The 11,838-nt window shown below is 44.4% G+C and overlaps 1 protein-coding gene across 1 annotated transcript in view; it reads right to left on the reverse strand.

Annotated features, from left to right (window-relative positions):
• The window catches only part of GNL2 (G protein nucleolar 2), a 25,664-nt gene extending 15,767 nt beyond the window's left edge, over window positions 1-9,897 (reverse strand). The window contains exons 1-5 of the mRNA XM_067725538.1: window positions 9,689-9,897; window positions 7,911-7,995; window positions 6,843-6,937; window positions 4,564-4,703; window positions 2,322-2,506 (exon numbers count right to left, since the gene is read on the reverse strand). Coding sequence (XP_067581639.1) covers window positions 2,322-2,506; window positions 4,564-4,703; window positions 6,843-6,937; window positions 7,911-7,995; window positions 9,689-9,752 — 569 coding nt within the window. The 5' untranslated portion in view covers window positions 9,753-9,897. The remainder of the gene's footprint in view (window positions 1-2,321; window positions 2,507-4,563; window positions 4,704-6,842; window positions 6,938-7,910; window positions 7,996-9,688) is intronic.
• Window positions 9,898-11,838: the final 1,941 nt, after the last annotated feature.

An 11,838-nucleotide genomic window follows, 5' to 3' on the forward strand; every position in this document is an offset into this window, starting at 1 on the left:
GATAAGCCAGATACAAAAGGACAAATACTGTACAAGTGCACTTACGTGAAGTACTATTCAAGAGAGAAGTCAAACTCATAAGAGACAGAGAACAGAATGGTGGTTGCCAGGGGCTGAGGAGAGGGGGGAATGGGGAATTAGTGCTGGATGGGTACAGAGTTTCAGTTTGGGATGATGTGAAAAAATTCTAGAGGTGGATAGTGGTAATGGTTGCATAGCCATGTGAATGTACTTAATGCCACTAAATTGGATGCTTAAAAATGATTAAACTGGGACTTCCCTGATGGCGCAGTGGTTAACAATCCACCTGCCAATGCAGGGGACACGGGTTCGAGTCCTGGTGCAGGAAGATCCCACATGCCGCAGAGCAACTAAGCCTGTGAGCCACAATGACTGAGTCTGCGCTCTAAAGCCTGCAAGCCACAACTACTGAGCCCGTGTGCCACAACTACTGAAGCCCACACACCTAGAGCCCGTGCTCTGCAACAAGAGAAGCCACTGCAATGAGAAGCTTGCGCACTGCAATGAAGAGTAGCCCCCCACTCGCCGCAACTACAGAAAGCCTGCGCGCAGCAACGAAGCCCCAACACAGCCAAAAATATATAAATAATTTTTTAAAAAGATTAAAATGGTAAATTTTGTTATGTATATTTTACCACAATAAATTTAATTTTAAAAAAAGCAACTATAATTAGGCAGTCTGTCACAGAGAATTATGAAAAGGAATCTGAACCATAATCCACACTCCACAGCTCCCACGTAGAGTGAAACTTTCTGGATAAGGTTGAGAATCTGCTCATTTACTAGCCTCAGAGACATTTACCCAATGTCCCTGGAACAAGAATAGTTTTGTTTCTCCCCCACTGCCGACGGTACCCTTTGGAGGTGGAAAAAATTCAAATCAGCAGAAGCATACAAGTCCAAATAGTTCTAAGAATAAATGAACTCGCTGCCTCTTTTTGCTTGGCCTCGAGTGCCTTGACTTTACCTCTAGGAGGCCCAGGGCTAGCGATGGACCGAGGACAGCACCAAGGCAGTGGCACTGCACGCAGGGGACAGCACCTCTCCGCTAGGGCACCTCAGGAACACGTGAGGGAGAACCAAGAGAACGAAACTGGTAAACCCTTTCTGGAGGGTAATAAGGCAGCCGCCTATCAAAAAACTGCATATTCTTCAACGGCACTTCCCCTAAGAATTTATCTTTGGGGAACAATTAAGAATGAGAAAGAATTAGTCACATCGATGTTTCACCTTCGAGTTGTTTACCATAGGGGAAACCTCTGAACAGCATCAATGTCTAACCATGGGACTGGCCACAACAGAAACCTACTCTGACATGAAACATTATATCACTGTTGACTAAGAACTGACATGAAAAAATATATTCTTTTTCTTTCGTTTTGTTTTTTGTTTGTTTGTTTGTTTGCGGTATGCGGGCCTCTCACTGTTGTGGCCCCTCCCGTTGCAGAGCATAGGCTCTGGACGCACAGGCTCAGCGGCCACGGCTCACGGGCCCAGCCGCTCCACGGCATGTGGGATCTTCCCGGACCGGGGCACGAACCCGCGTCCCCTGCATCGGCAGGCGGACTCTCAACCACTGCACCACCAGGGAAGCCCCTGGAAATATATTCTTAATAATTTAGAAAAATATATTAAAATAAAAGCAAGTTAAAATACAGTCTTAAAGTATTACATTTATAAATAAAAACATCCAGAATAATGTATATATATACATATATATCCTTAACTGATCCTTGACCTTCTTTTGGGTATGAGCCCCTATGAAAGTATGATGAAAGTTATGGATCCTTCTTCTCCTCCCTTTCTCTATAAACAACAAAACTCCACTTCTTTTATGCATGTACATAAATTTTCCATATTATCTTCAGAGGGTCACGGAAACCTCAAAGGCCATCAATGAACTCCCCCCACCCCCAGTGGTCCAGAGGAAACCCTGATATTTACCAAAATATTAACAATGCTTAACATAAGTAGTGGAATTATGAGTGCTTATTTTCTTTTTGCTGTATTTCCAATTTAACTATATTTTAAAAATTTGTCTATGATAGAATATACTGTTATTATTATGAAGAAAGTGTTATTTCTTTTTATTTGGGGGGGAATTAAGAGACCAATAGTAAACCAGCCACCTTAAATTATCTTTAGTCTGGCCCCAACCAGTTTCACTAATTTTTCTAGTCTAAGGGAAGATCTCCACCTATGAGATAAATCACTGAGCTTCTTGCAGGTAAATAACTGTAAAGAAGATGTCCATTGCAGAAGAGCAAACGAGGAGCTATGCATGAACTTTAAAACTGTACCTCACACCAGTGTCTTCAGCTACCAAGTCACGATCCTTCCCCTGGTCATAGCTCTCAGTGGACACTTCCGCATTTTCTATAAGTGACTGCATATCACTTGCAAATAAATTTGGTCGCTTCCTCTGTGCTTTAGGGCCAAATGTAGTTTCAAAGCTTTCAGTATCAAGGATGTGCACCTTGGAGTTCTAAAGAGAAAGGAGAATTACAGGTAACACTAAGCAAAGCACTGAGAAAAAGCAAAAAGTTCAAAACCTATCTGGGAAAGGCTTTCTGCTTTCATTTTTGCAAAGCTCAACCCATACCAAAATCTACAACATGGACGCAGCCTGACTTCAAATCAGAAATCCTTATTTAAATAGCAAACGCACTTGTTCCCCTCTTCTGAAGGCTCTGTAAGCTTTCCTGGAGAAATACAAAATACAAATAGTCAAAGCAAATATGAATCGCTGTGTGTAAGACTTGCCAAAAACTCTGCTTTATTTCATTTATCATAAACTTTAGTCAAATGTAATTACTGCTACAATGCTGAAAATTAACTTCTTTTTTCTGACCTTTTTTTTTTTTAGCTTTCTAACAAGTGCATAAAATTCGCCAAATTCACAGATTTTTGTCAAGGATGATCATGCTCAAATTTGTGAGGTTTTTTTTAAACCAACTGTAGGGCCTCCCTTGTGGCGCAGTGGTTAAGAATCCGCCTGCCAATGCAGGGGATGCGGGTTCAAGCCCTGGTCTGGGAAGATCCCACAGGCTGCGGAGCAACTAAGCCCGTGCGCCACAACTACTGAGCCTGCACTCTAGAGCCCTCGAGCCACAACTAGTGAAGCCCGCACGCCTAGAGCCCGTGCTCCGCAACAAGAGAAGCCACCACAATGAGAAGCCTGCTCACCACAACGAAGAGTAGCCCCCGCTCACCTCGACCAGAGAAAAGCCCGTGCACAGCAACGAAGAGCCAATGCAACCAAAAAAATAGTAACAATAAAATAAATAAATTTATAAAAAAAAAAAAACTGTAAATGCCAACTTTTTCTTGGAAGTTAATTTCTTTCATGGCTAAAAGGAATTGCTTGCTTTGTAAGATGCATTTTAGTTTCAGATAACATTTTTCCTAATTTAGGTAACGTTTTTATTAAATGCACATGCAAAGTCTTCAGATGAAAAACATCTAGCAAAAGTCCAAAATAATAGTTTAGATGTGATAAAAGGAACCTGATCCTAACTAGAACTTGATGTGCCTGTAAAAGAGTTGCAGGCAGAGGAATTTTTGAAACAGGATGAAAGTCAAACTCTGAGTTAGGATCTATCACGTAACAGTATGTTAACAGCCGGCAGAGAATATCCTCAAAAAAAACAAACACCCTCTGCCCCCCAGTACAGGCTCCTCTGTAAGCACCAGCTACGAAACACGGAAGAGAGAACAACCCAGTGGCTTCTGAACTTAACAGACACCTCTCCAACTCCTAAAGATCCTTAAGCTATTATCAGAGTCTCTAACCCATCTCTTAGTTTAGTTTTATTCACTACGCTCCAACAAGGGAACATCCCCAAACAGAACAGTCACGTTTTACATGAGAACTAGGTTCTAATGTCACTGGGAAAATTATGATCAAAATTATCCTTGAAAATCTCTCAGCCTATAACATACAATATACCTGGACCTGTGTCTATAAACCTGTACCTTAGTAAGTACAAGGTGGTAATATGTCTATACACTAAAATACAGAGACAATATAAGTTACAGTATTTACACTGTAGTACTGCTACAGAAACATAGTAATTGTAATGCACACACAGGTGAATGTGCAAAAGTTAAAAGCATATCTGGGGCTTCCCTGGTGGCGCAGTGGTTGAGAGTCCGCCTGCCGATGCAGGGGACACGGGTTCATGCCCCGGTCCGGGAAGATCCCACATGCCGCGCAGCGGCTGGGCCCGTGAGCCATGGCCGCTGAGCCTGCGCGTCCGGAGCCTGTGCTCCGCAACGGGTGAGGCCACAACAGAGAGAGGCCCGCGTACCGCAAAAAAAAAAAAAAAAAAAAATTCAGGCCTGACTCCCAAGCCTGTGCTTTGGTCCACTACTATGCCACTGAACTTCTCCGACAGAATTCGGTTCATGCTAAAGGTGAGACCCCTAACAAAGGTGAAAGGAGAAGTCTCGGAAAGCAGGCCCTATTCTCTATGGAAAAACAAGAGCAAAGTATGGTAGAGAGGGATGTGCACGGGTGGCCGGGGACATCCTCCATCTTACATGAGGCCGGATTCGATCATGGAGAAGAGACATGGGTAACTTGCTTTGCTTCATGACGACTTTGTATGGATCCTTCAAGACCATGTCCATTTCCTCTTGAAATTTTTGTAGCGATGACTGCTTAATCACACGTGTGTTTCCTGTTTTACAAAAGAATGTTGCTGTTTAATAAATAGCTCCTTACAACTTCCGCCGCCTCCATCTTCCCAGGGACACAGTGAAAGGTAAGATTTTATTTATTTTTATTTTTTTAACATCTTTATTGGAGTATAATTGCTTTACAGTGGTGTGTTAGTTTCTGCTTTATACCAAAGTGAATCAGTTATACATAGACATATGTTCCCATATCTCTTCCCTCTTGCGTCTCCCTCCCTCCCACCCTCCCTATCCTACCCCTCCAGACGGTCACAAAGGACCGAGCTGATCTCCCTGTGCTATAAAGGTAAGATTTTAAATTGCCCTCACTCACCCAAACACCTGACACATCCATCCCACGTAGCCATTTTCAAACTTAAAAGAAGGAAAAAACCAGAAAACAAACCCCCAAAAAACTGCCTCTCCTGCACTCATACACTAAGAACTAATCCACCAACCCAGACACACAAAGGGTTTCAATAGTTCTCCAAGTCCAATTTCCTGACTGGATGAAACTGAAAAATAAACATCACTGAATGGAACTGAGATCTGACAAATGTCCTACTTCCTGCTAGATCTGGCAAAGAAATTTGGAGCCAATCACAGCTGATCAGTTAGCATACTCAAGAGAATCCCGAAGCACAGCACCTAAGGGTCACAGCTCTGGTTTTTAGGGTCATTAGGGTTTGAAGGCACTATTAAATTAACCAACAAAGCCCTGCAAGGGAACACAATGAAACTATGTAACACTGCTTGGAGAACACCTTGGAAGTGAGAGATCGTATTCACTAAACAGCACATTGCAGCACAAATGCCAAACTCAAGGTGAAGACGAACACACTGGCGGGCATGGTGACAATGCCAGCGGTTAAAGCTTCTATTGTACTACTTGCTGGACTCTATTCTAGGCACTTTACATAAGAGTATTTATTCATTTAATTACCACAACAGTCCTACGCAATAGGTGCTGTTTTTATCTTCATTTTACAGATGGAGAAATTGATGAGCAAACTTAAGAACCTGACCATGGCCCCAGATATGGCAGAACTAGGCCTCAAACCCAGGGGGTCTGGATCTAGTGTCACCGGACCTTGCCACCATGCTAAAGGCCTCTTGAAGGAGTTCTCTCGGACACTTTTCTGTGCTGTAGTTTCCTAGGGGGTACCAATCCCACCAAGAGACGTACGAGATGTGCAAAGGTAGTTGCCATCTGCCCCCCAGAAGAGAGGTCAAGCAGCAGGCAAAGAATGTCGTCTGACCATCTGATGTGCCCACACAGCTGGCAGTGGCTGAGGGAAAGGCTGAAAGCCCCAACAGAGATGAAGGTGGAGTTTCCAAAGGAAGAAATCCTGCTTCCCCAAGACCTCTGGAGATACGCTATTCATTCCTGGGAAGGACCAACGAGAGGTCCTTTCATTGTCACTCAGTCCAAATACAACCCCACTAAGAAAAAGTGTTTCAGAGGAATTTTAGGCTAAAGGCACAAACACGCCTGCAAGGCACCTCTCAAAGTCACCTCTCCAGGTGACTGGAAATTAGGAGAGGAGAGTTCTAATGAATGCTAGTCATTAAGGATGATCTCATCTGTCTAAGAGGTTCACTCACGGTGAACAATGATGGGCTCTTTTCAAAAAGAAGTCATTTATGGAAGCCACCGCCACGACTTTTCTCTCCACTTTTCCCACGGTGGGGACTTCTTATCTCATCCCTTTCTCATACTGTCCTTGGCAGTTCCCCTCACCCCAGATACCTGCCTCTTATTTTTATTTATTTATTTATTTATTTTTGGCTGCATTGGGTCTTTGTTGCTGTGCGTGGGCTTTCTCTAGTTGTGGTAAGCCGGGGCTACTCTTCACTACAGTGTGTCCAGCTTCTCATTGTGGTGGCTTCTCTTGTTGCGGAGCACAGGCTCTAAGGCGCACGGGCTTCAGTAGTTGTGGCGCATGAGCTTAGTTATTCCGTGGCATGTGGGATCTTCCCGGACCAGGAATCGAACCCGTGTCCCCTGCATTGGCAGGCGGATTCTTAGCCACTGCGTCACCAGGGAAGCCCCCAGATACCTGCCTTTTAGATACCTGAACATTCTACCCTTTTCCATACAGCACACATTTTCTAGGGTAAAAGTAGCAAAGGACCACACTCACCAAACCACTTAATGTTCGGCTCCACTCTCGCCACTGTGCCAGAAGCCACCGTTGACTGATACTGCAGAGGCTTAATCACTTTACCACGGCTGTTCCTGAATTGAGGAAGTAACAGATTTGGGTTGACAACAGAAGAAAGGCTACAGCAAAGCTGGGTTTACAGAATACGCTTTCCATCAAAAGGACCTCTTTTTTTTTTTCTCCTTCCAGTTTTAAGTGATCATGAAATACAGATTTTGGTAAACAAAAAGTACTTCTACATTCAAAACAGACTGCCCCAAAGCCACTTAACCTCTTGCAACAGAGCACGTAATGATTTCTGCTCGATGAATAACGACTAATGACCATGTTTAAAAATCTGTTTACTGTTTGTTTGCTTTTAAAAAGAAAACTGCATACTTGAGTCTTTTTTGGATAATTATTTGAAGGCTAGTTTAAATGAATTTTAAGTAGAGGGTGATTTTTGCTGGAACTCGAAATTCTAAAACAAACTGCAGAGTAGGTGACTAAGGCAGATTACGTTCATTGACATTTGTGTTTTAGACACATCTTTTAGAACGGATGAAGAATCCAATTACCAAACAAATTGAATAAGACAAAATAAGACCAGGTCGCAAAATGCCACACTCAGCAAGCCCCTGTGGTAGAGGCTGCCTCAGCACATCCGAGTTGTGATGAGTTTCCAAGTGCCACAATGTTGTGATCTAAGGTTTGTCATTAGAAAAAACAAGTTTTCCGGCCGCTTTCATGACACCATCCTACATGCTTTGTTAAAGAAAAGCAGATTTCTATCTGACAGATATGTACCTTGAGATTTAACATGCCATTTGTGTAGGCCGAGGCTGTGAGGAACAAGGCTGTTGTACAGTACAGTGACACAATCACTATTTCACCCCCTACTGCGCATGTCTTTAACTCAAAATTCAGTTTATCATATAAAACGGTATTTGAAAATACACTACTCCTACCTGGGGAAAGTGGGGGTGGGAATATCAAAGGCTTAACAGGTGTCAGCTATAAGTCAAGGGCAGGAAGGGAAGGGGAGAGGACACCAGCGCCCACGCTCACCTGCGCTCCTTCTGCCTGTACATATTCAGGCGTCGGATTGTGGCCCGGTCCCTCATGTTTTGGCCTCCTGCTCCCTCAACTCGATCTAGGAAACACAGAAGTGGAATGCACACTATTTGATAGCCAACAAGTCTAAGTATAGCCATTGCTTCAAACACACCAACTAGTTCACTCAAAGCAGGCGAGCTGCCACCTCACTGCAAAATCTCCACTTTCTCCACGTGTTGCTCCAACAAAATCATTCCTGGAAGCTACATGGTATGACAGAGTTGACCTAATCTGGAACCCTCCGTAGGACTGTGTTTGAAAATGATAGTAGGTAATGTTTCTGAGCACTAATTATGGCACCGTGCTATCCACATTATAGGCATTGTCTCATGTAATCCATGCAACAATCCTACCAAGAGGGATGCATTCTCCCCATTCTGCAGGTTAAGACACTGAGGCTCAGTGGGCAAGCATCTTGTACAAAGATTTTTTGTACAAGAGCCAGAATTTGAACAAAAGCATCAGATCACCATCTGTGCTCTTAACCACTAAGACACCTACCTCTGGGTCTCAGTTTAACAAATACTGAGTGCCTGCTACAGGCAAAGCATCACGAAGACTACGATTCTGACACATAAGTGTTCCTAATGTACCAGTTTCTTAATTTCCTAATGTTTGACCTTAGTTTTATCAACAGCAAAATAGGTAGTAATTCTTGCCTCACATCTCAGAGAGAAAGAGAAGGACAAATTAGCATAGTAATACCGGCTTAGCTTCTCATTTGGGGATGCCTTTAAGTCATCTGCCTTGAAGTCATGCAGTAGAAAACAGGCAGAAATCACAGGACTGGCAGCTCTACTGTTCACTACGTGTGCCAGCTGTGACAAGACGCTTCCCCTATTTTGGCTCAGTTCTTCACCTATAACATCATGATCTCTAAGGGCCTCTTCAGGTCTAACGCTGTCAGATCCCAGTCTACACAAACTGAATAACTTATCAGCGGTCCAGGTAAAACATTCAACATGAATTAAAATCAAAAACTTTAGGCCATATTTTAATATGTTTTATTAACTAAACCCAAATGGAAGGGACTCCCCCAGAAGCTATCTTGTTCATTCTGTGGTGGAACCTCAACAAAACTCATACACATCTTCAAAAACATCTTTACTGAAACAATCGTACTTATCTGCAGCATTTTCTATGCACTTTACCGGATGCGATGATTCCAAGATTTGAAATCCACATCATCGTGGGATGATTCCAAATCTACTAGCCCTTTCTCATTTAAATGGTCAAAGCTAAGGTGGCAGGCAAGTGTGGCCAAGCGTAAAGGGCCAGCTGGGTCAGGCTACATCACTTTTAGTCTGACTTTGTCTAATTTATAGTACTTCTAGTAATTCCTTGAGCTGGAGAGCTGGACTCATACAAGACTGAACTATATTGGGGGAGGGGCTTCAACACCTGACACACACAGGGACCCAAGAAGAGGTCAAATTTAAGTGTCCCTTCCAACTCAGAGCTTCCCAGTCTCTGCACCTCACAGGTGGAGATGCCCCATGGCTGCCAGGCCTGAGTGTTCACTTTCCCGGCTTTAGAGCTGGTGCCTGCCATCTAGCCTTGACAGGCGTGCAAGACTGAGCCCTCCTCAGGGCCTATAAACAAGTAATCATCTTCTCCCTTCTCATCCCCAAAGGCCACTCTGCTTGAGGTCACTCCAAGCAAGGCCACCCGGTGTCCCTCCCTCCAAGCTTCCTCCAAGCCCCACCCTCCGCGAGCCCCGCCGCCCGTACCAGGATTTGTGCTGGCTTTAGAGGGGTTGATGGTGCTCCGTCCTTTGTACTTGGGCTTCACCATCTTGCCGACGGGACGGGGACCGGAGCGTTGGGTCCGGCCTACGTGGGGTAAAAGAGCTCGTAACTTCCCAAGCCGGGACGAAACAACCCGCCCGATCCCCGCTGGACCGCGTGCGCGGGACTACGTCACTTCCGCTCGCATCCCTTCCTTACCCTGAGCGACTTCCTGCGAACGCGAGGCGCGCGCCGCCGCACTCCAGGCTCCGCCCCCGCCCCGGCCTCTTAGACGTCGCCCTGCGTCGAACCCCGCCCCTCTCTCTCCCTAGCAACCGCCAAGCTGCCCTCCATAGCAACCGCCCAGTTACCCTGGACGCCCGGCCTAGAACTCCTAGTTGGGTCCACCCTCAAATGTAGATGCCTCTTCCCAGGCCAATGACAGAAGGTTAAGTTTAATTATCTTCTGAATTTGTCCTCTAAGCCCTTCCAAAAGTGGCCGACTACACAGCAGCCAAATACCAATGAGATCTTGTCACCCTTCTGAAAACTCCAACAGCATATCATCACTCTCAGCGTTAAAGGAGAGAGAGAGAGAGAGAGAGAGAGAGAGAGAGAGGCAGAGAGGGAGAGAAACTGAAACTCCTTGCTATCCCTAAAGAATTTTGCATGATCTGGTCCCTGCCTATTTATTTGACCTCATTTGTACCTTCCACTCTCTGGTTATTCTGACATTTACACTGGGTATTCCTTCTGCCTGAATCATCATCTCCCTAAACCTTGCATAGCTAGTTCCTTCTGGTCATTCAGTTCTCAGCCCAAATGTCACCTACAGGTAGGGCTGCAAAATTTAGCAGATAAAAAACACAGGATGCCCATGGGACTTCCCTGGTGGTCCAGTGGTTAAGAATCCGTACTTCCACTTCAGGGTGCCGGAGTTCAATCCCTGGTCGGGGAACTAAGATCCCACATGCTGTGCTGTGTGACCAAACAAACAAACAAACAAAAAAGCCAGGATGCCCAATTAAATTTGAATTTCAGATAAACAATGGAATAAGTTTTAGTATAAATATTATCTGTGCCATGTAATATTTGGGACATATTTATACTAAAAAAATTCATTGTTTATGTGAAATTCAAATTTGATTGGGCATCCTGTATTTTACCCAGCAACCCTTCCTCCTGGGGGAAGTCTTTCCTGTCTAATCTGTCTAAATCACAATCTCCCATTCTTTTGCAGTTACTCTGTTATAGTATTCTGTTTTATTTACTTCATGGCATTTATTACTAGCTGAAATTATGTTATTTACAAGTTTATCAGCTGCTTCCCCCAAAACTAGAATGTAAGCTTCTTGAGAGCAGGGACCTTGAAAGTTTGTTCACCACTGTGTCTTCAAGACTTCAAAAAGCACTTAGTAAGGACTAAGTCCTTACTACTAAACATAGTAATGACTAAATAAATATTCACTGAATGAAGGAATGAATAGATGGTGTCTTACCTGGTGCTGTAGAAAATGCCATAGACTGAGTAGCTTAAACCACAAATGTTGATTTCTCACAATTCTGGAGGCTGGGAAGTCCATGGTCAGGGTGCCCATATGGTTGGCTTCCTAGTGAGAATTCTCTTCCTGGTTTGTAGACAGCTGTCTTCTCACTGTGTCCTCACATGCTGGAGAAAGGGGGAGTGTCTTCCTCTTCCCATAAGGGCACTAATCCCATCATGGAGGTTCCATCCTCATGACCTCATCTAAACCTAATCATCTCCACCATCACCACCCCCACCACCACCCACCCCCACCACCCACCCCCGCCGAGACACACACACACACACACACACACACATACCATCACACACACACACACACACACACACACACACACCATCACATCAGGGATTAGAATTTCAGTACATGAGTTTTAGGAGGACACATTTAGTGAATAGCAGATGGGAATGTCTCTGCATTCCTGTGGGGGAATGAGGGCAGTAAGACCCAGAAGTTTCTGTTTTTACTAGCCAAAGTCAAGTCTCTGGATGTCTGTGTTTCAACCAAGAAGACTCCCTCTTTTTTTGGCACTTCAAGTTGTCAGGAAGTGTCCATCACTGTGCCTTCAGATTAGGTCAGAGAAGAGGTGGTTAGGCCGGAAGAAGGTGG

The sequence above is a fragment of the Pseudorca crassidens genome, chromosome 2 (assembly GCF_039906515.1).
Source record: "Pseudorca crassidens isolate mPseCra1 chromosome 2, mPseCra1.hap1, whole genome shotgun sequence".
NCBI lineage: Eukaryota > Metazoa > Chordata > Mammalia > Artiodactyla > Delphinidae > Pseudorca > Pseudorca crassidens.